This window comes from Ictidomys tridecemlineatus, chromosome 1 (genome assembly GCF_052094955.1).
Source record: "Ictidomys tridecemlineatus isolate mIctTri1 chromosome 1, mIctTri1.hap1, whole genome shotgun sequence".
NCBI lineage: Eukaryota > Metazoa > Chordata > Mammalia > Rodentia > Sciuridae > Ictidomys > Ictidomys tridecemlineatus.
The window spans coordinates 18,113,194-18,138,163 of record NC_135477.1 but is presented as its reverse complement, the minus strand read 5'-3'; the positions used below and the strand labels follow the sequence as shown (position 1 = coordinate 18,138,163).

Here is a 24,970-nt window from a genome sequence, read left to right as displayed (position 1 = left end):
GCCTTTCTTTCATAGTTATGGATTACAAAAACTGGACAAGATATTAGGCAATTGGTTTTTGGATATGATACCACAACCACAAGCAACCAAAGATCAACGAAGTGATGTTAAAATTAAAAACGTATGTGCTTACATCATGTACAATCAGAGAAATAAAAAGTTGTGATCCATTTGTGTAAAAAATAAAATAAAATTAATAATAATAATAATAATAACCACCATGTATGGGCATCAGGGTTGGAGTACAGCGTGGTGGTAGAATACTTGGGTAGCATATGCTAGGCCACCACAAACAAAGCAAAACAAAAACTCATGCTTCAAAGGACAGTATCAAGAAAATAAAGATGATTCACAAAAATGGGAGAAAATATTTGCAAATCATGTATCTGTTAAGAGTCTAGTATCAGAATATATAAAGCATCTTACAACATAAAAGATAAACAACATAAAAATTATGCAAGGCATTTGATAGCTTCTCCAAAAACACAATACAAATGAGAATTTGACACAAAGATGTTCAACATAGTTTATCGTAAGGGAAATAAAATCAAAACCACAGTGATATACCATTTTACACCATTAAGATGACAAAAAATAAATAGCACAATAGCAAGTTTTGGCAAGGATGTAGAGAATTGAAATCCTCATCACTCAATAATCATAGTGTAAATATAAAATTATGCAACTCATCTGGATAACAGTTTGACAATTCCTCAAAAAGCTAAATGTAGAATTACAATAACATTGTAATCCCACACCAAGGTGTATGATAAAGAAAAGTAGAAATATATGTCCACATAAAAATTGTACAAGGGTGTTCAAAACACTTATCTATACTAGCTCCCAAATAGCAATAACTCAAGTGCCCATCAACCAATGAATGGATTAGAAAATCTGTAATGGCCACACAATGAAGTTTTGTTCAGCAATAAAAGAACACTAATACATGCTATGATACAAATAAACCTATAAAATGTCATACCAAGTGAAAGAACTAAGACAAAACTGGCCACATATTGTAAGTTTCCATTTATATGAAATATGAAGACATGGGGACATGGCACAAAAGGTGTATTCAGGAAATTATCTTTCCAAGACCATGTTTGTAATTTTCCCCAGTACTGGGGATGGAATCTAGCAATGCTCTACCTCTGAGCTACATCTCTCAGCTCTTTTTATTTTTAATTTTGAGACAAGGTTTCCTGAAGTTGCCCAAGCTGGCCTTGAATTTGTGATCCTGAGTATCTGGGATTAGAGAGATCAGTCACCATGCCCATTTGCAATGCAAAATTCTTAAGTGAATAGTTTTGATAAATACATAAACCTTGGAACTCAAATTCCTATAATGGTGGGCTGGGGTTGTAGCTAAGTGGTAGAGGGCTTACCTAGGACATGTGAGGCCCTGGGTTGAATTCTCAGCACTGCATATAAATAAATAAAAAATAAAGGTCCAACAACAACTAAAAATAAAAAATAAAAAACCTGTAATGATACAGAACATTATTATCACCCCTAGAAAATTCCCTTATATTCCTTCCCAGTTCCCTCTTAGCCTCCCTGCAATGATCACTTTTCCGATTTTTTTTGTCACATATTTTATTCTAGATCCTTCTATAAACAGATACAGAATGTATACATTTGGATAAGACTTCTTACATAATATTAATATAACATTCTATTGCATGTATCTGTAGTTTCTTTTTCTTCTTCATGTACAGCTAGCTATATATAGCTTCATGTATAGCTAAATCATAATATATACATAGTCTATATTCTGATTACAAAATGTTACAAATGATTTTTCATTTCCTGCACTCTTTTTATCTTTTATCACTTGGTATTCTCCTATAATATGTCAATAGCTGGCATAAATGAGCCAGGCCCTTTGGTAAGTACTTGGCTTCTGTGTACTTTTCGTTCCTAAGTATTTACTACTTTCTGCAAACTAATTACTGAGGAAAAGGCAGGAACAAAATAAAGACCCTTCCTTTTGGATTTGTTAGGTAGTTGTCACCAAGGAGCAGTGGAATGTGAACTAATAACATAAGCAGGGTCATGGGGTTTCTATAAATTGTCTTTAAAACTACAGAATAATCAAGTAACTTGTAGGAAAACAGCAGGTATTCTGACTCTGAGAATAAACAGATGGAAATAAAGAGAACAAATTAAGAAATATGTCAAGAAGGAAAGATTGATGGGACTAACTAACTCCTGACAGGGTCCACAGATCATTGTAAAGTTAGGATTTATAGCCATAGGCTTCTCAATATAAATCAGAAGGGCAATTTCTTTAGTAGTCCCAGCACACTAAGAGAAAGTTTGCCTGGTCATTGATCCCCAAAATCTGCATTAACAAAGGTCTGACTTGTAGAGGAAGTTTCCCTGAATGGGATGACAGCCATGACAGTACCAGAATGGACAAATAGGGTCAAAAACTCTCCAGCCCAACATGGAGGACATAAGTTTCTTTTGTAGTTCTCTGCTTGAAGAATAAGTCACTCCTTCTCTTTTCGGAATGTTCTTTGCTTGAGCCTCATTTTCACTTATAATAAAAATTTCTGGCTTGGTTTGCCACCTCTGACTAAAGTTTTTTCCTCAGGACACAAGAACAAAGCCCTGGAGTTCTGGCTCCTCATTTGCCTGTGACAGATTTATATTCTCATCCAGAGGAAACAATAAATACATAAATACAAATAAGATAACAGCATTAAGTTCTCAAAATCATCTTTGACATCTTACATTTCACCTACCTTCTTTTCTGCCTTTATAAATGTTGCGAGGGCAAAAGGTGTGACTTATGCAGTCCAGGGGGAGAAATAAAGAATGTCCACATGCTTCTGCCCTTTTCAATGCTTTATTCACTCAAATCACTCAATACAATTTCAATCTATAGGTTCTTAATCAAGAAAACGACAATCTATTGCAATGCTTGGCACTGCAATAGACATAATCAATTCACAGCAAACAATTCTAAATTAATTAATTCTAAACACTGCAAACACACTTCATCATGATTGGCTAATGACAGACATTTCCTCTGTGTGCTAAGTTCAAGTGTCAGATCAAAAGTCTCAAGCCTTAGGCTTTAAGTACAGCAGATGCACACTCACTCAGACCATAAGGATCAGGTCAAGGAACCAATGCAGGCTTCTCCTGGGGTGGTCAGCTCCACCTGCTGAGGAGGCCGTTCTAGGGAGAAGTTGCTGTTCTCACCAGGGCCAAGATGTGGCTGTAGAGTTTGAGAGAGGTGAGAAAATGCAGAGGTTCAAGCAGAGAAGAAGAGTTGGGATGTCAGTCCAGGTCCTCATCAGGCTCTCCAGCTTGTGTGCATCAGTATTGGCTGGCTGAATGTCTGTTCATTTGCTCTATTATTTATACTAAATCTGGGGGCTTTTGACCCCCCTTTCAGTCCTTATCAGCTACCACCAGATTTCTCAGTAATATCATTTACCCTGGAGTTAAAACATCTGGTCTGGTGGTCCCCATCCCAATCTTTTCACCTTTCCCTCTTAGCAGGCAAGGACAGCCTGCCAGAGGCTTCACACTGAGTTTATCAGGGTGGGGGGAATTGACTTGTTTGTGTCTGAGAGCCATACTGGAGGGCTCCATTAGGTGTGTCTGGTGATGGAGTTGTTTAGGATCAGGCCTAAGGCCATCCTCGCATATCCTCATTTTAAAGACTAGGAATTGGAGGCTTAAAACTTTAAATAACATGTCAAAAATCCCACAAACTGACAGGATTAAAAGTCAAAATAAAATGTTTACACAGGATGTTTTATTTTGGAACTTTTTTTTTTTTTTTTGCCAAGGGCTGGAAAGTATTTGATTTGAGCTTCAAATAAAGGTTACTAACGGAGATATTAACAGAGGTGGAAGCTAATAATAGCTCAATCTAGAAATAAAAGTGGGCCAGAACTGCCTCAAGCAACTGAATGGGTGGTCAAGACCAACTTGGTTAGTTTTCACAACAGGGGTAGGTTTTTTTCCTTTTCCTTCTCTTTCCAGCATGTTATTTTAGGGCTGTCCAGAAATCCAATTTCTAAACAAGTAATGTTTTTCTATCAAGATTTATAACATACCAGAGACACTTAAGATCTTCAATAGTACCTATTCTCTTTTAGGCTGTTAAAAATAAAAACAAGAGCTGGGGCTGTAGCTCAGTAGTAGAGCGCCCACCTCGCACTCGTGAGGCGCTGGGTCCCATCTTTAGCACCATATAAAAATAAAGCTATTGTGTCCATCTACAACTAAAACATTAAAAACAAAAACCCCAGCGTTTAACCTAAATCTTTCTGTTGTCACTGTACTGGTCCTTCCTAGATTTATAGTACAAGGCAAGGCAGTAACAACTCCCTGGGTATTAATTATCACATTTACTGAATCAAAATTTGCTAGCACTGGCCAGTCCCTTAGGGGCTGTCCTGCGAGGGGGCCTTTCTGGGGGAGTCTGGGGACCATGGGCGTTTCTAGAGCCAGAAAAAATAATGGAACGGCAGAAATTCCACACACAGAACTGCATATATTCCGCACTCAGAACTCCAGCACTCACGTACATTCATAAGGTTGGAGAACTGGCTTGAGCTTCAAGGGTCCGCTTTTTTAAACAGCCCGGGACCACGTGACCGCCAATGCGTTTTGCTATTGGCCCTCGGAGTCTCACAATTGGCTTTGGCGCCGAACCCTTACCCTCTCGGGGACCCGACCATTGGCTACACAAAAGGAGAGAATATAGCCAACCTCCGATCAAGACTTCTTCGAATGAAACTTCCAACGGAGTTACAGGAAATATTCAGATTCGAATTTCAAAATTCAATGGTAGTCACCTAAGAGGGTCGTATAATACTGTGATTTTTCCAAAAAGAGAGAGCGGGCCTGAAGCTGACTCCCCCTATACTCTGTGGGATTCTGAGAGTGGTTCCGTCCCAGGCGCGGGCACCGCCTCCAAGGGCGCCGCCATTTTGTTTGGCTGGAGGGGAGCGAGCGGCGCTTTGGGGGAGGGGTCTCGGAGGCTCCTCACCTGACTGACCCTGCAGTCTCCCGGTTGCTGTTCTGGTGGGGGAAGACCCTCTCCCGGGTAGGGGCGCGGAGCCATGTACATAAAGCAGGTAAGGCCTGCGCGACCCTCCCACCCTCCCACGGGCGGGTGAGGACCACTCCATGTCGCCGATGGCCCCGCGGCCTCTTCTCTCTCCCTCTGAGGTGGACCAGAGCGAGTGGAGGAGGAAGGGACTCCATCTCCGTCGAGAAATGGGGCGCCTCTCTTCAGCCTGGGCCTCCCCGCGGGGTGCTCATCTGGGAGGCACGGTCTCCAAGAGGTGTGGAGGGGGCGGCCAGCGCGCAGCTGGAAGGGGCCGGGCCTTTCCGGGCGGCGCTGGGCCGCGGCGGAGGCGGCGGGCGCCAGAGGCTGTGCTGCAAGGGATGGCCCGGCACCGGCCGTTTGCGGGAGGTGTGTGGCTAGGTGGCCTCCCGGGCCGCCCCTTGAGTTGCTGTCTGGAGTGCCAGCTGTGATCAGGGGGTTTTTCCCTGCAGGATTTACGAGCAGTGAAAGGGATCTTCCTCCCCGGATCCTCCCCCGAGCGCCTCTTCATTCACTTGTTTACTTCTGTCAAAATGGTCTTCCCGCGCGCGAGTCAGTCCACTGCAAAGATGAGCCCATGCACGCAGTTTTGGGGACGTGTTTCTATTGGACACGCCTCACTCCAAGCACTCCTCCTTGGAACGCTGACCCCTTTGGGCTGTCGATTGTGTCTCGAAGGAGCTCTCCCTGGTCGCGGAGAGCTGGGACCTGCCGGCCGTGGATGGACTTTTACTGTTGCGCTAGGGTGTTCAGTGTTCCCATTAACTTTGTACGGTGCACTTGATTTTGAGAGTTTCTTAACAGGTTACTGACTGTAACTACTAAAAAATCAACACTGAGTTGGCGGAGCTTACTGACCTAAGGACGGTGTTTAGCCGATTTTTAATTTCCACGTTCCAAAATTTTTTTTTTGCATGAATTTGAAAGTTTTCTATCTTGCATTAAATGAAAAACAAGAAGGGAAAGAAATGTAAAAGAAAGGTGGTGATTTAGAAGTTCTTTTTGTGTGTTCTCAAAAGTATCTCTTATTTACTAGGTGATTATCCAGGGTTTTCGAAGTTACAGAGATCAAACAATTGTAGATCCCTTCAGTTCAAAACATAATGTTATTGGTAAGTGCTCCTCATTTATTAGATCAGGTTATAGAGATGTATGTATGCGTTGTTCATCGATTGTCTTTGAATGTTAAACCAATTTTGTATGTCTGTTTCTCTTGAAATTATTTTTGAGTGGGTATCAAGGGATTGAACCCAGGGTGCTTTATCACTGAACCACATCCTCACCCCTGTTTTTATTATTGAAACAGGGTCTTAATAAATTGCTAGGGCTTTGCTAAATTGCTGAGGCTGACCTTGACTTGTGATTCTCCTGTCTCAGCCTACTGAACCTCTGGGATAACAGGCCTATGCCATCTTGCAGGCTACTTTTGTCTTTTGTTCATACTGATGAATTACTTGTTTTATAAATTTAAAAGTATTTCGATAAGTCAGTTGTAAGTTACTCATTTGGAAGACTGGAGATGTAGCTCAGTGGTAGAGTGCTTGCCTATTGTGTATATGTGAGGCCCTGGGTTTGATCCCCCAGCATTACAAAAAAGTACTCATTTTTACTTGATACTCTTAGTATGTGTGAGATAGCGTTTTAATAGCTTTAAGTTTATAGTGAAGGACACTTAACTTAGCATTTGATTTGTATTCTTGATTTATCACCTCTTAGTTTAAGTGCTCACTATTGCTTTGTTTTAAAGGTGTTGATTATTTATTTTTTTCCCTATCAGTGCCTAAGACCACGTAGCTTGTGCGGAAGAGCAGCATAAATTTTGGAGTGTTTATAGAATGTGGTTCATATCTCAGTTCTGGCACATAACTCTTTTTCAAACTAGTTATTTGAGAAGTTTTAGTTTTCTCATTTATAAAGTGAATATACCTGTCTCACGGGGCTATTGGTAAAATGAAATGTGAGGATAAAAGAAAAATGGTGGTTGCTATAACAATTTTTAATTGTAGATTCTTCAGATTATAATGTTCAGATTGCTATTACAATCTAATAGCTTTAAGTTTCTGGCATTCTGCTGGATTTTTAAACAAAAGATTAAATGAGTACTTTTGGACTCTTGAAAAATCAGACTGCTATGCTGTTGACACAGTTCTGCAGTATAGTGTTCTCATTACAAGGTATATTAGTTTGCTAGGGCAGCAAAATAGAGCGGAGGTTTAAATAACAGATTTACTTTCTTATAGTTCTATAGGTTAGAAGTTGATGATTGTGATTAGATTCTAGTGGTGATTCCCTCCTGGCTTGTAGACTGACATTTTTCTGTGTGCTTCCATGGCCCCCACCCTCATGACTTCATCTAACTCTTGAAAAGGCCTCCATCTCTAAATGCCATCTTATTGGGGTTTAAGGTGTCAACATGAATTTTAGTTGCACACAACTCAGTTTATAGTGCAAGCGAGGGTTATAAAAATCAGTAAAATGGAAATATTGAATACCAGTATTCATAGAATACTCCATTAAGACAATCATACTTTACTTTTTTATAAAATAATAAAAACCAGGCATTTGTAGTCTGCTAGTCTGCGCATGTGTAGTCTTAGCTTGGGAGACTAAGGTGGGAGGAATGCTTGAACACACAAGTTTGAGAGCAACCTGGGCAACATTTGAGATCTCATCTCAAAGTTGAAGATAAGTTATTCTTAGCCTTGATACATCAATTGCAATCTCATAGTTGAGATTAAAGAAAACATTTTTCTTTTTGTGCTGTAGCTACTAAAGACTGTTAATTTGATGTGCCTTAAAACAGTAGTTTTATTGTACTGGGGTTTTGCTTACATTGTTTTACAAGTGCTTTTGATTTTTGTCAATCAGAAAATCTAAAGAAATGGAGAAAAAAATAACAGTTACTAGATTAATATTATTTCTTTAATTTAGCAAATTAATAAATATCAATGTTTTAGTTGTAAAATTTTATAAATGATCTGTAAAGTGATGACCATTATCTAGAATGATTATATTATTTATCTGTAAGATCTGATATATCAAATGTCTTAGATGTTAGTTATTAGGCAGCTATTTTGCAGCTTTGATTGCAATGTTAGGATTGATAGTCTAAAATTTTTTCTTTGCTTTGTTTTAACTAAAACTTAAGGTGACTATTGGTTAGACATGTTTCAAAACAGGTACCTTAATAATGTAAGAAAGACCAAAAGTAGTATGTATTGAGATTGACATTAAACAAACTACCTGGGGAGAGCAAACCACTTTGATTGTTTAATGCCCTTGACCCTTAAAAAAAATTCAAAAGCAAGTATCTCTTATGCTGATGTTTGAATGTTTGATACACACACACACACACACACACACACACACACACACACACACGTACACCAGGTACAGCCAACCTTCCCTATCTGCTTGTTCCTAGTCCTCAAAGTCAACCAAATGTAGCTTGAAAATATTAGAGAAAATTTTCTCTGTTGAACAGGTGCAGGCCTTTTCTTGTCATTAATCCCTAAAGAATACATTTTAACTTTACATTGCATTTACTGGCAGAAGTTACAACAAAAGGATTGTTTTGGTTATATACAAATACTGTTTCTATTTTTATATAATGGACTTGTGTATCCTTGGATTTTGGTATGAGAGAGGGGTGAAAGAGGTGTATATATAGAGAGAGGTCCTGAAATCAGTTTCTTGTGGATATGAGGGATGAGTGTATACACCTTTTTAAGGTAGTGTTTTTTCCCCCTTGCCTTTTAACAAAACATTTTTGTTATATAGGATATTATAAGAAAGCCTAAAAGGTAAAAGAAGAAAAATTGAAATTCTACCCAAACATAATCACTCCACCCCCATATATTAGAGATTGGACCACAGGCATCACACTTACTAGCTAGGCAAGTGCTCCACCACTGAGCTATACCCTACCCCTTTTTTTCCTGCCCAGGGCTGAGGGCCTAACCCAGGGCCTTGAGCATGCTAGGTAAGTGCTCTGCCACTTAACTAAATCCCCCAGTCTTCCCTCAACCCTTTTTACTTTATTTTGAGACAGGGTCTTACTATGTTGCCCAGGCTGGCCTGGAACTGTTAATCCTCCTGCCTCAGCCTCATGATAGCTGGGATTATAGATATGTGCTACCATAGATAATCATTCTTAGTTAACCTATACTTGTATTAGCCCTTGTTTCCTAGAAAAAAGGAAACAGGCTAGCTTAGCTGCTAAGGCTTTTATGGGAGTTGTGGTCTAAGTGTGGGAATGAGGGGGAAAACTGAACACAGCTTTATAAAGAAGACACTATTGAATTTGATTATGTTGGATAACATCTAGCCAGACATTATGGACTCAACATGTTTTAGAAAGGTCAGATGGAAGAAGGTAGTAAAGAGATTTGAGAGATTTGATAGGTGGTGCCTGCCTTTCACTGGTCAAAGTTTACTATGTAGAATATTAATTCCTCCATGCTTTTGGATTGTGTTGCTCTGGCGACTCACCCACCTGAAACAGTCAAGGAGTTAAATCCTCCTTTGAATCTTCACAGGCCTGACCTGCATGCACTTCTAGAATAGTCTGAAACAACCAAAGGTATTAGGAGACTGAACTTTTATCAGCCAAGGCATGGTCTGTCGTGTGTAAATCTGAAGGCACATATAAACTGGGTCTGCCTCATTATCCCTCAAGTTTTTGTGTAAATCTGTAAGCATGACTTTTTAAATAAAAATGGATTCATGTAATATGTTGACATTCTGCTTTTTCCCTCTTCAGAATAAATCTTGTATATCTTTCCTTATCATTAAATAATCAACATCCTTTAAAATGGCTAAATGGTGTTTCATCTGTGAGTAGGAATAATTCTTACAGGAAAAATTAAAAATTTTCAGTTATTTGTGGATGGATTGTTCTAAACTGTACTTGTTTAATGATAGATTCTTTTTGACCTTTATGTAGAAATAATTTCAAGTTTATAGAAAATTTGTCTCATTAAGAACAGTAAAGATTCTTGTGTCCCAGCGTGTTGGGAAACTGAGGCAGGAGGATTAAAGTTCAAATCCAGCCTCAGCAATTTAGTGAGGCCTAAGCAATTTAGCAAGACCCTATCTCAAAATTAAAAAAAAAAAAAAAAAAAAAGAGATTGTGGGGATGTGGCTCAGTGGTTAAGCACTCCTAGGTTTAATCCCTGGTACCAATTAAAAAAAAAAGAACCAGTAAAGAGAATACTCATGTATTTTCCCTTACCTGGATCCATCTATTAACATTTTCTGTTTGTTTATCTTATCATTTGCCCTTGCTCTTGTGATTTTTTTTTTTCCCTTTGTGGTTTGGGGGATTGAACCCAGGGCCTTGCACATGTAAGGCAAGCACTCTACCAACTGAGCTATAGCCCCAGCCCTCTTCTACTTTCTTTTTATTTTTTACTTACTCTTACACTTTCTATATACATTTTTTCCCCCCAGGATGTTATGGTCCATATTGAGGGAGATTGAGATAGTTATTCATGACTCTTCAACACCAAATTTTTCACAAAACAAACTTTTCACAAAAGCAGGTGACTTATAATAATCTATACTTTTATGGTTCTGTGAGACTACAGATGATATATAGGGTTGATCATATATGTATAATATGAGATATAGGGTTGATTGTATATAGTGTGATTTGAGACTACTTGCAAATTTTAAATGATTAAGTATTTTAGGATATTACTAATAAGTAAATCTTAAATTAAAAATAACGTTTATTATTAAAATAAAATTGTACGTACATTGTTATGATTATAAATTATGAATGCCGGTAATGTATTTAGTTATTTTTATTAATTTTAAACTTTGAAAAAGGGCAAAATGATTAAAATTCAATATCTTTAAAAAAGTTGAGTCTGAAGTTTATACAAAATTGCACTTATTTGTTGGTTACAGCTGTTTTGTTAATTGATTACTTTTGTTCCCTGTCGCATTTAATATCAAATATAAGATGTTTTAGAAAATTGTATTAAAATTTTATTATCACATTTAATAGTTTTGATGTTATTGGTTTTTATATGAAATAATTTGTACTTTTGAAATTTTTATAGTGGGCAGAAATGGATCCGGAAAAAGTAACTTTTTTTATGGTAGGTATTGTTTTTTTTGGATGCTGAATATGTTAAGACTTAGATATCTTAAGGTAGTTTATTAAAATTGCTGGTTTTCTGAGATTATGCCAGTATTAAAAGAAATACTTTATACATAGTTGCAGTTTAGAAGTTTAGAGTATAAAGAACTGAGTTCTACTACCAAGTGAATAATTAGCTATGTGAGACTTAACAAAAATACCCCCTCAAATTTCTTTTCACCATAAAAATGGAGATATTTATCTTAGATGGGTTGTGAGGATCAAATGAGATAGCATATATGAAAATACCTTTTGGACTTTAATACAGTGTATAAATGCACATATAGAATGTATCTAAATGCAGAATGGTTGTTATTATTGTTTTGAAAAATAGTTCATCATTCTTCACCTTTATTTTCTAAACCAATAGTTTTTATAAAGGATGGAAGGATATAAAAACTTGAGACTCAAAGACAGTTTTCAGTTTGAAGGTAGTAAATGGAGCTTTGAAGGTAAAATGTTTTAAGTCATGCTTCCGTTAACAAATCCTTTGAGGAGGAAAAAAATACTAAAATGTTTTAACAGAATCAGACTATATAAGGAGTGGGTTGGGAAAATTTTGTTCTTTAGTTGAAGAGTAACTGCACACAAATCCGAAGAGTACATTATCCTGTATAATTTATAATGGTTGTAATTTGGAGATGGCAAGAGAGTAGATTAGAGTGGAAATGTATATTTCAGAATCCCATTGAGATGAAGGCAGTTTGAATCCACCTCTCAACCCAGGTGATTGCGAGAGAGCCAATCTCCATTCCAAGCACACACATTAATGCATGAGTGCTCCCTCAATCCCCTACTCTTATAATACTCTCATAGAATGTCACTGATCTCTTTTGTGGACCAGATCAGGATAGCTGAGTAAAGTAGAGTTGTCCAGGCTTTTACTCACGTGTGAAAGGTAGGAATGGCTCCTTCTGACATAAGGAAAGGGTAGTACAAGCAGTGCAGTAAAAGTTGGGAATCTGAAACATTTCCCTGTATTTCCTTAATTTTGAGAAAGATGTTGCACTGTCACATTGCATCTACTATGATGTCAGTAGGCAGTAGGATTTTTTCAACCTGGTTGTAGTCTTATGGGACCACTATTATGTATGTGATTTGTTCTTGTACAGTGCATGACTGTATAACGTTAGTCTAACCCATCAAGCATATACTTTGATCAAGAAGTAGACCTTAGTTCTGCTTGACTATTTTCTTATACTTTAGTGTTTTCTCTTATTTTCTTACCTTACATATTTCAGTGAAAACTTCTTAATATTTTTGTCATATCATTTTCTTTTTTAAAAAAAATGTTTTTCTAGTTGTTGATAGACCTTTATTTTATTTATTTATATATGGTGCTGAGAATTGAACCCTATGCCTCACACATGCTAGGCAAGTGCTCTACCGCTGAGCTACAGTCCCAGTCCTGTCATATCATTTTCTGCCTAATATCTAAGCAAACTTTCTGCAATCATTTTGTCTATATAAAGCAGGTATTTTATTTTATATGCAGTATTCATTACCTGACATAGTATCCTATTAAGGAAGGTATGAGAAGTTATGAATAAGTCATGAATCCTCTTTTATACTGTACTAGTACTTGTGTTTTTGTATTTCCAGCAATTCAATTTGTTCTTAGTGATGAATTTAGTCATCTTCGTCCAGAACAGCGGTTGGCTTTGTTGCATGTGAGTAAGACTACTTTAAGACATTGTTGATACTATGTATTTTTAAAAATATGTTATCGATCCTGGTTAAGAAAATTATTTGTTCAAGTTTCAGAAACTTTGTGAACATGACATAGTCTCTCAAGTATGCTATTCTGTGAAATTTAGTCTACTGTATCAATGCCAAATAAAGACCTAATTTTTATACAACAGTTAAAATAAAATTGTAGAATTTGCCTATAGACAGATTTGTCTTCCACATAAATTTCTGTAAGGATATGATTTGGTAAAATTCTGGAGGCAAGTTAGGACATTTATAATGCAAAACCAGAAGTTAATTGAGAGCACAGAAGATCAACCATTGTGTACTAAATAAAAGCCATATTTGTATATAAGATAGTAACATTTTCCAATGTGAAAAGCATTTAATACGGTAATGCAAGTTGTTCAAGTATGTCATTAGGATTAAAAAAATCATTTAAAAAAGCTATAATAGAACAAGACTACAGTTTATCTTTCTGGTTTAAATATTGCTTATAATTAATTTAAGATGAAAAAATGAGATCCCTCAATATATTTTTTATCAGAGTTTCACAATAGGAAGTTCTTTTTGATTAGCTGTTATTTTCTTTCTTCATTTTGAATTTGTAGCACAGTAATCAGGACCAATACCCTATAGAGAAAATTTTAAGTTTCTCATATTGGCATTAAAAGAATAAATTATTATTCTTCATTGTATTGAATCACTGGATATTCATAGTTTCTAGACACTGGAAATTATCTGGATTTGGTATATAATTGTATCATAGATTGTGACACATCACAATCTTGTGACACATGTTAAATGTGTATATTTCTGAAACACATGTTAAATGTGTATATTTCTGAAACAGATTTCAAAGTACATAGAATATATCAGATGTTTAAAAAACATCACATGATTTCTTAGTGTTCCTTTCGAGTATTAATGTGAAACTATAAGAAGAGGTATATTTGATATTAGCAAATGGGTAAAATTAGATGGTGGGGGCTTTGGACTAGTGTAGTTTAATAAAATGGTCTGCAGTATAAAACCTAAGAATGTCTAACTTTGCTAGTCTTTGCATGGTTCTGGTTTTGTATCCTGATTCAGTGTGTGTACTACTTTGGCCAGAGGGATATGCATGCTAGTCTGAGAAATTTTTCTTCATTGATTAAGGCTTCTTACCATAAGATTTTAAAAGTGTTTAAAGAAAATGAAACTACTATTTTTAATGAAAGTTTTCTCATATTTAGGAGGGTACTGGTCCTCGGGTTATTTCTGCTTTTGTGGAAATTATTTTTGACAATTCGGACAACCGGTTACCAGTAAGTACCTGTTTCTTTAAGTAATAATGTTGAGAATTATTTTGCTATAACTAACTTTTTTATACTTTGAAACATTTATACCTTTGATAATTTAGTGTATAATAAAATTATATATAATTATACAGTTTACTGATTTTTGTCTTTAAATTATAATGAGCATTCTAGTCTGGTAAACATTGAATGGGACTGTGCAAGCTGCTATGAAAAACATCTTTTCTCTTGAGAGTTTAGAGCATCATCTTTAGTGAGATAATTGAAATTTTAAAATAAACAGTCATGGTCAAGGTCTTTAAAATGATCTTATATAAAGAGTTTCCTACTTTACTATTAAACTAACTTTGGGCTTTCACATTTTTTTTCTTAGATTGATAAAGAGGAAGTTTCACTTCGAAGAGTCATTGGTGCCAAAAAAGATCAGTATTTCTTAGATAAGAAAATGGTCACGTAAGTGTTGTTCTTTACATTTACAGTTTCTTTATAAGAGAAAGTGTCCTTGCCATTTTTGAGGCATATACTTGGCTCATGTTCAGCAAATCAGTATACTATGAACTTGAGAATAAGAAGATCCTCTGAGACTAATAAAATAGTTTAATGATGAGTCTGTACTTCCTGATGCTTTTTAACCCAGGAGTTAGTCTCCTCATTTTTTGCTTATTGTGGGTGCTTTAGAATAATTTATCTGAAAATAATTACAGTGTTTTTCAACAGGAAAAATGATGTGATGAACCTCCTTGAAAGTGCTGGTTTTTCTCGAAGCAATCCTTATTATATTGTTAAACAAGGAAAGGTAAAACAATTGTATGTCCTTTTTTTAAATAGAAAAAATTTTTCTGAGACTCTTTCCCCTTGAATGATGAATTTGGTTTATTGGTTCTAATTGTTAAGGTAAAGCAACAAAATGGATCCAGCTGCCTTTAGTTTTCATTGATTTATTTTGCATTGAAGTTAGAATTTTTCATGGCAAAAAAGTACCAAATAGATCCATTACATATTTGGATAGGAGCATTTTAGCTAATGAAGTGGATTTTGTTTTCTTGGTAACCTGTATTCTTACCTAATGATATTCAGTGTACTGAAAGATGATATTGACTTGTAGAAGTTACAATGATCAAATTAAGAATGAATTCTATAACAATTGCATTAAAAGTACTTTCAAAAAACTACTTTGTTTATCAAACAATTAAAAACTATATTACCAGAAGTCTATCATAATGCTACATATTAGTTTACTTGAAAGAGAGTATTTTTTAGCAACTAAATTAAAGATATCAGTGGATTGTTCTTGTCTCATAATTTTAATCTATATCTAAGATACTTTCTTTTTCTCAGAACTGATCCGTCAGTAAGTTTTTTGTTGTACTTCTAGAGGATTTTTTTTAATGTATATATTTCATTTTTTTTTTTTTTTTTGCTAGTGGGGGTTGAATTTAGGCGCACTCAACCATTGAGCCACATCCCCAGCCCGGTTTTGTATTTTATTTAGACAGGTTCTCATTGAGTTGCTTGGCTCCTAGCTTTTGCTGAGGCTGGCTTTGAACTTGCAATTCTCCTGCCTTAGCCTCCTGAGCCTTTGAGATTACAGGCGTACGTGCAGCACCACGCCTGGCTGATGTATACTCTTTTTTTTTTTTTTTTTTTTTATTGTTGGTCGTTCAAAACATTACATAGTTCTTGATATATCATTTTTCACAGTTTGATTCAAGTGGGTTATGAACTCCCATTTTTACCCCGTATACAGATTGCAGAATCACATCAGTTACACTACTATTGATTTACATATTGCCATTCTAGTGTCTGATGTATTCTGCTGTCTATCCTATCCTCTACTATCCCCCCTCCCCTCCCCTCCCCTCTTCTCTCTCTACCCCCTCTACTGTAAATCATTTCTTCCACTTGTATTATTCTTCCCTTACCCCTCACTTCCTCTTATATGTAATTTTGTATAACCCCGAGGATCACCTTCCATTTCCATGCATTTTCCCTTCTCTCTCCCTTTCCCTCCCACCTCTCACCCTTGTTTTATGTTAATCTTCTTCTCATGCTCTACGTCCCTACTCTGTCCATAGTTACTTCCCTTATATCAAAGAAGTCATTTGGCATTTGTTTTTTAAGGATTGGCTAGCTTCACTTAGCATAATCTGCTCTAATGCCATCCATTTCCCTCCAAATGAAATGATGTATATTTTTGATAGATATATTTTCTTAGTCCAGAGCCTGTTCTTTTTTATGTAAATGTGTATTTTTTTAATTGTTGTTGTTGTTATTGTTTTGGATTTTTCCCCCCCGCAGGGATTGAACCTAAGGGCACTTAACCACTGAGTCATGTCTCCAGTCCTTTATTATTATTATTATTGTTATTATTATTGTTATTGTTATTATTATTATTTATTGAGGATTGAACTCAGGGGTGCTCAACCACTGACCATATCCCCATTCCTTTTTATATTTTATTTAGAGACAGGGTCTCACCGAGTTGCTTAGCACCTTGCTAAATTGCTGAAGCTGGCTTTGAATTTGAAATCCTCCTGCCTCAGCCTCCTGAGCTACTGGGATTATAGGCGTGTGCCACTGTGCCTGGCATCTTTTTATTTTTTATTTTGAGACATGGTTTTGCTTATTTGTTGAGGCTGGCTTTGAACTTGCAGTCCTCCTGCCTCAGCCTCCTGAGTTGCTGGGATTACAGGTGTGCAAAACTGTACTCAGCTTATTTTTTTTTTAATACAGTGATAACATTTTTTACTCATAGTGATGTTTATTATGTTAAGTCACATAGTAGTTAGATTGTACCATTCTCTCTATAATTAAAGTACACCATTTTTATTGAACTTATAAATATCACATTTTTTAAACAAATGTCAATGATGATTTCCCTTTGTAAAAAATACTTTTTGTTCCTTAAAAATGAAGTCATCTTTTATAATTTATTATAATGACTAAGAAAAATTGGTGGTGTTTCATTTGTAAGTTATTCATAAAGGAGGCTTACAAATGTATCAAATTTTATTTGTTAAATTTCCTTTATGTAAAGGAGATATAGATATGTTGGTATATGTACGATATAAATTACATTGGCTAAATCATAATTTACAAACTCAGCATGTGAATATATGTGTGAAGAACTCTTTAAGGTAAAGTTCTTAAAGAGCAGTTGATAGCTACATAGTGATTCTTCTTCTAAAATTTTTAGATCAATCAAATGGCAACAGCACCAGATTCTCAGAGACTAAAACTATTAAGAGAAGTAGCTGGTACTAGAGTATATGATGAACGAAAAGAAGAAAGCATCTCCTTAATGAAAGAAACTGGTAAAATAAATGTGATACTGCTTTATTTATTTTTGTTGCAGATTATTTTGTCATTGTGTTGTTACAGTTAATAAGTTATGTCTGTTCTCAAGACATGTTGTGTGATGATTTGCCTATATACTGAATGGAGACAAAATTAGTTTGAGACATTTTAAAGTTTTAAGATTTTCAGTGATTCATTAATTTTGAATCAGGAAACATCAGAATTAGAGCTGTAGGGCCTTTGTAAGTCAACTACTTTGACTCTTCCTTCCTTGCTGTTGTTAGTGAGGACAACAAATTTGAATGCATACTCCCCTCGGAAATACTGGAGTACCATTGGCATTAGGTTTTAAATTGTTCAGGAACAAATAAATGTAGAACTTTGAGCTTGAAATCTTCATTATTATAGTACATATATTATGAAATCCTCTTTTGCTTTTCAAGTGCTGTGTTATATTGTGTCTTAGAGTTTGACAATCCTGGGTTCAAAATCCTATAATTAACTTACATTATGACTTTAAACTTGATCTCTCTGGTCCAAATCTTCCCCATCTATAAAATTTTGTTTTGTAGATCATGGGGCAAGTAGAAGAACAGTAGTTCTATGACTGGAATATAGTATGTACTCAATATATGGTAGCTACAGATAATGCTCTTAATGAAAAATGAGAATTAGTAACACTAGTGATGTTAGTTTTTTTTTTTTGTTTGTTTGTTTGTTTTTTATTTTTAATGTTATGGGACAGTATGTTGACTTTAAAATAAAGCTTCAATGGAGGAATGGAGGCCCTTATTATATTGTGATATAAAAATCGCTGTTACATTGTGTAAATTTGGTTTCTGCCTTTCATAAAAACATCTTAATTGCCATTTTAGTATCTTAGATTTCAAAGAAACAATGTTATAGTTCTTAAGAATAAATTCATGGTGTATTTGAGAAGTGATATTATATAACGTGTTTATTTAATGCCCTCACTTTCTCCCCATTTTTTTTTTTTTTTAAAGAGGGCAAACGGGAAAAAATCAATGAGTTGTTAAAATACATTGAAGAAAGATTACATACTTTAGAGGAAGAAAAGGAAGAACTAGCTCAGTATCAGAAGTGGGATAAAATGAGACGAGCCTTGGAATATACCATTTACAATCAGGAACTAAATGAGACTCGGGCTAAACTTGATGAGGTAAAATATTTATCTTTGGTAGTCAGATGATTTTATTTATTTTTATTTTTATGAATATGTTAAACTCAACCTGTAGTTATACTTTTCAGTGATTTTAATAGAAACTTTAAAATATTAGAAACTTCTTAATGAATTAATCAGTTATCAATTTTTCTTTTGTTGTGATTTAGTTTACTATAAGGAAAATGCCTAGACCCATATTGTCTTTACTGGAGTTGTATCTGAAATATTAAATGGTGATTTCAGGAAAACCAGATAAGAGAAAAGCCAACTTTAAAGCTTGTAAACTTTTTATTTGCATTTTAGAATGTATTTTGCAAATTTGTATTGCTGATTTTTTTTTTAACAAAAATTGTTTTAGGTAATCCTTGAGTTTTCTTCTACTTGAAGAAAAATATTAAAAATTTTTTTGTAAAAATTTTGAAGTGAATGGTTACTTTATTTTAGTAGATACTGAAAATTTTACTAGAAGTTATAAAATTTTAGATAAATATGAGTTGGAAGTGGTGACTTTTTTGCTTTTTTCCAGCTTTCTGCTAAGCGAGAAACTAGTGGAGAAAAATCAAGACAATTACGAGATGCCCAACAGGATGCAAGAGATAAAATGGAGGTAAGATTATGGACAAGGTTTAGATATATATATATTTTTTTTTTTAATTATTTATTTATTTATTTTTTGCAGCACTTGAACTTGAATCCAGGGGTATTCTACCACTGAGCTACATTTCAGTCCTTTTTGTTTCTTATTTTGAGACAAGTTATTAAGTTGTTCATACTGGCCTCAGATTTATAACCCTCTGTTTCAGCCTCCCAAGTAGTTGGGTTTACAAGTATGTGCTACTATGCCTGGTTACTTAGATTTTTTTTTAACCACAAAAATTCTTTTGTACCAGAACTGTGGAATGGTAACCATAAGGGGAAATCACAGGAATTGAGAATTGGAAAGACAGGGTGATTCTAAAAGCATAAGTGAAAAAAAAAAGAATGGATAGAATTAACGGCATTATAGTTCTGCTGTTGTACTTCTGATTGCCTAACTCATTTGTTTGATACTTTTTGTATAGGATATTGAGCGTCAAGTTAGAGAGTTGAAAACAAAAATTTCAGCTATGAAAGAAGAAAAAGAACAGCTCAGTGCTGAAAGACAAGAGCAGATCAAGCAGAGGACTAAACTGGAGCTTAAAGCTAAGGATTTACAAGATGAATTAGCTGGCAATAGTGAACAAAGGGTAAGTCAAAATGTTAAAAATGAAAGACATGAATGTTCAGGTTAGTAAGAATTGTAGAAGATAGTTCTATGATGGGATTATATCCTTGAATGTTTTATAAAAGATTTGCCACATTATCAAGTAGCATATTATAAGTACTATCTTTTTTTTTTTTTATTTCAAAAAATTAGTCTTATGTTCCAGGATTGGTTTTCTTGTGAGCCCCCCGCCCCCAGAAAACATTTTATGCTAGATTTATAAAAGTTAAGCAAAATTTTTTAAACAAATTACATTTATACTTATCTTGCTTTATTTACAGAAACGTTTATTAAAAGAGAGGCAGAAATTGCTTGAAAAGATAGAAGAAAAGCAGAAAGAACTGGCAGAAACAGAACCTAAATTCAACAGCGTAAAAGAAAAAGAAGAGCGAGGAATTGCTAGGTTTGGAAATTTTTAGCAGCACTTAATTTTGTACCTAGTTTCTGTGTAAAATATACATTGCTATGGGTTAAGAGGGGATTAGCACAGTAATTAAGAGCAAAAGTTAACTGTTTTCCTGAAAGTAATAATAGCTAATGTTAAACAACTCCTTTGGGTCAAGTGTTATTGTACATACTGCCTACATTATTTCTACTCAAAAATGGTGTAACTGACTTTAATTCTACTTTAAATTCAGTGAACTTTGGGCTTTGAGAGATTTAATATCTTATTCAAGATGACATAACTAAATGTTAGGCTTTTTAAAACAAGCATTTTTTTTTTTTAATCCAAATTGCATTGTTTTCATTTTGCATCTTCTTTTTTCACTTAATGCTGTTTTAACTTTTGGTATCTGTCTATAAATTGGACTTGGTAGCATTTGCTAATGTCACATGATTTAGTGTCTAATGTTTTTACACATTCATTTTAGTGAGTTGCCTATTTATATCCTTTGTTCATTTTTCTTTCTTTTTTTTGTTTTGTAGGAATGTTTTCTATAATCTGGACACTGATATTCAATATGTTAAAAATGTTTTCTCTTTTAGAGTATCTTTATTACAATAGAGTTGAAGATGTTTATGTAGCTAAATGTAATTGTGGTTTTTTTTTTTTTTTTGAAGTTTCTAAAATGGCACTATAATTCTCTAGATTAACTGACTAACCCAGACCTGGAATGAATACTGAGTGCCTGAAATTCTTAAAGTATGGGCTATTTACCTAACTAGAATTGTTATTTCAAAGTTATGTTAATATAACCAGCTAGTCCAAGGCACTTTATTTTATAGTAATTGCTTTTTACACTTAATTTCTTTTTTAATGTAATTTTTAAAAATGGATTATTGTTTCTGAGTATGCTTGATGTTATAGATTATAATTAAACTTGGTTATTTCCTATTCTCATTTTTCAACTTATTCTCATATCTTGTGTAGATTGGCTCAAGCCACCCAGGAAAGAACGGATCTTTATGCAAAGCAGGGTCGAGGGAGCCAGTTTACATCAAAAGAAGAAAGGGATAAGTGGATTAAAAAGGAACTCAAGTCTTTAGATCAGGCTATTAATGATAAGAAAAGACAAATTGCGGCTATCCATAAGGATTTGGAAGACACTGAGGCAAACAAAGAAAAAAATCTGGAGCAATATAATGTAAGAACTTTTGTAATGGCTTTGAGAAGACATCAGTGGCTTCAGAAGACATAAACATACAGTTTTATCTACTTGTTTTTATTTTTAGACAACTTTGTTTACTGTTAAAATACATAAAATAATACTTACTTAGAAATTGGTCAGTACAGTTTAATATATATGTAGCAGAATTTCCCCTCCTTCTTTCTTTCCTTTTAATTGAACCCAGGGGCACTTTGCCATTGACATCCCTAGCCCTTTTAAAAATTTTTTATTTAATAAAGATCTCATTAAGTTGCTAAGGCTCAGAATTTGTGGTCCTCCTGCCTCAGCCTCCCAAGTTGCTGGGATTACAGGCGTAAGCTGCCATACCTGGCTTTTTTTTTTTTTTTTTTTTAAAGGATATTTTGTTCGTGTCATACCTATTCATGGGGATTAGGTATGTTTAAAGTATGTTTTTATAGATTGGTAGCGTATATCTAATCTACCCTTGATTTTAACATGAAAAAGTCTAAAACAACTTGAGTAACTTGAAGTTTTTTCCATTATTTAAATTCTAATAATTTTCTGCCATAACTTGTTATTTTTTGGTTAGTTAAAACAGTGATATTTTATAGACATTTTCAAAATGAACTTAGCATTATTTACTATGTATATTTAGCTCCTCCCTTTCTTAAAAATAGAAGTAGAAGGTAGAATATTTCCAGAGTAAGGAAGATGTCATGTTATTTGAAATGAGAAATTGGGGATAAATGCTTTCTTAAGTGATATGCATAGCTGTGTGCAGGTGTGTAGAAGTTGATGGGATTGATGAGAAAGGAGTATGTAAGACAGTATAGGGTGAGAAGGGGTGGTACAATCTGCACCAGTTAGTTTATTAGTTAGTTTATCAAAAAAGCTCACTAAAAGTATAAAATTTTAAAATATGTGTATGTATATGGATATATGTTTGTAATACACCCACATATATTTATCTTTTTTTTTTTTTTTTTTTTGGGTGGGGGACTTACTGGGGATTGAACTCAAGGACACTCAACCACTGAGCCACATCCCCAGCCCTATTTTGTATTTTGTTTAGAGACAGGGTCTTGCTGAGTTGCTTAGTGCCTCACTTTTGCTGAGGCTGGCTTTGAATTCTCGATCCTCCTGCCTCAGCCTCCTGAGCCGATGGGATTACAGGCGTGTGCCACCGCATCTGGCACATATATCTTAAGCAGTTTATTTTAAGCAGATCAGTGTCCATTAATGTACCAGTCTTTTGGTAAAAGGCCCAAGAATGTTTCTTCTGAATCTGACTGACTGGAATTAATTTCCAGGAGATTTTCTCATATGACCACACATGTTAACATATTTTCTGTTAAAGTTGAATGATGACTGGGTCCAGGATTCCATCTAGGATCATATGTTTGATTTAATTGTCATTTCCCTCTACCTGCTCTAAACCAGTTCAGTTCCTCAATCTTCCCTTGATTTTTTTTTTTTGTAACTTGATATTTATGTTAAATTCAGTTTTTAGTGACTTGCCTTGAATGTGTCCAAAACCTGTCACATTTAAAAAAACAAACAACTTTTTTCTTTGTACTCACTCACATAATTACACAGCCAAAACAAAAGTAAATATAAGTGATTCTAGGAATGAACAATGTAATGGTTGGGAAAAGTGACAAGAAGTAATACATTGTAGCTCAATGGCTTTGCAAGTCTTGTGTTCTTGTGGGCTTTAGTCAGAATACTTCATAAAGAAAATAGAAAACACTGTTTAAGCTAGGTAATCGTTTATGTGGAAATTAGTGTGGTTTCAGTTGTTATGGCCACACATACTTTACTGAAACAAAACGAATTCTGTCTTGATTTTATGGAACCACCAACATTAGCAGATCCCATTTTTGAAAGAGTGATGATAAACCAAGATTTTCCATTGAGCGGCTTTATTTATTCTCTTTTATGTTTGAAGTTTATTATTTTCCAGTATTTCAGCTACACCTAGTGTTATCAGAATGACCACTTAAGAAGATAAAATGTGTCTTTTATTCTGGATAGATAAGAATTTGCAGTACATTAGCACTATGTAAAATATCCATTTGTTTTCTGGATTAATTTTTCTACAATTTTTTAAAATTTATTTATTCTGATTAGGTATATATGACAGCAGAATGCATTTTGATTCATTGTACATTGATTCATTTCTCTGGTTGTATACAATGTAGCATCACATCCTATGTGCAGTCATGCATGTACCTGAGGTAATGATGTCCATCTCATTCCACCATTTTTCCTGTCCCCACCCCCTTTGTCCAATCAGAGTTCCTCCATTCTTCCCATCCACCCCCAGCTTTTCTGCTATATTTTTAACACCTGGAGCTGAGGATATGGCTCAGTGGTGGAATGTTTGCCTAGTATGCATAAGACCCTGGATTCGATCCCCAGAACTACACATGCAGAAAAATTTCATCAGTCCACCTGGCAGTGGTACATGCCTATAATCTCATCAGCTCAAAAGCCTGAGGCAGTAGGACTATAAGTTTGAGCCCAACCTTAGCAAATTTAGCTAGACTATCTCAGAATTTTAAGGGGCTGGAAATGTTGCTCATGAATAGAGTGCCCTGGGTCTAATCCCTACTACCAAAAAAAAAAATACCTGCTGTATGAAAAAATGTCTTGGGTAGTTTTGTCATGGTTTTGTTTGTCTCATTTATTCTGTGTATCTTTAAAGTAAATTTAGACTTTTTTACTGATTTTAATGGTATCTTGGTCTCACTAACTGATGTGGAGGAGAAACTCTTTGATAGCTATGAATAAGCTACAGTAATGTTTCTTATTTTTTCTTAGGCTTTATTATTATTTTTTTATTCTAAAATTCTGGAGTGAACATTACAGAAGTAGTAAGGTTTAGGTTATTAATGACAAATTAATTTCTTTTTAGCAATATTTTCTAGGATAATCCATTTTACGGTTTGTGTTTTCTTGTTCTGTACTCTGCCAACTCCTTTTGAAAATCAAAATTTGATTTTTTAGTAGCTTCAATGAGGTATAACTGATATACAATAAATTGTACATACTTAAAAAAGTACATTACCTGTAAAGTCATCATCACATTTAAGATAGTGAATATGTTTGTCACTGAGAAATGTTTCTCATTCCCCTTGTTAATTCCTCCTTCCATTAGCTTTTGGAACCAGTGATCTACTTTCATAATGTCATCTATGGATTATCACTATGAAATTGAATTTTAAATTTGAATTGTTTTTATTTCCATAGAAACTGGATCAGGATCTCAATGAAGTCAAAGCTCGAGTAGAAGAACTGGACAGAAAATATTATGAAGTAAAAAATAAGAAAGATGAATTACAAAGTGAAAGAAAGTTAGTATAGACTAAAATATGCCTAATTTTTTTTTAAGTAATGTTGATTATGGATTGTTACGTGGTCTTTATGTTATAAATTAACTAAGTTTAATTTCAGTATTTTAT

General features: G+C 34.7%; 1 protein-coding gene across 1 annotated transcript in view; it reads left to right on the top strand.

Moving 5' to 3' along the window:
* The first annotated feature begins 4,934 nt into the window (after positions 1–4,934).
* Positions 4,935–24,970, top strand: part of Smc3 (structural maintenance of chromosomes 3) — a 32,667-nt gene continuing 12,631 nt past the window's right edge. The window contains exons 1-14 of the mRNA XM_078051130.1: positions 4,935–5,105; positions 6,114–6,189; positions 11,146–11,184; positions 12,828–12,895; positions 14,150–14,221; positions 14,586–14,665; positions 14,930–15,008; positions 17,409–17,526; positions 18,514–18,689; positions 19,219–19,299; positions 19,754–19,918; positions 20,217–20,338; positions 21,308–21,521; positions 24,759–24,862. Of these exons, the coding sequence (XP_077907256.1) occupies positions 5,091–5,105; positions 6,114–6,189; positions 11,146–11,184; positions 12,828–12,895; positions 14,150–14,221; positions 14,586–14,665; positions 14,930–15,008; positions 17,409–17,526; positions 18,514–18,689; positions 19,219–19,299; positions 19,754–19,918; positions 20,217–20,338; positions 21,308–21,521; positions 24,759–24,862 (1,409 nt within the window). The 5' untranslated portion in view covers positions 4,935–5,090. The remainder of the gene's footprint in view (positions 5,106–6,113; positions 6,190–11,145; positions 11,185–12,827; positions 12,896–14,149; positions 14,222–14,585; positions 14,666–14,929; positions 15,009–17,408; positions 17,527–18,513; positions 18,690–19,218; positions 19,300–19,753; positions 19,919–20,216; positions 20,339–21,307; positions 21,522–24,758; positions 24,863–24,970) is intronic.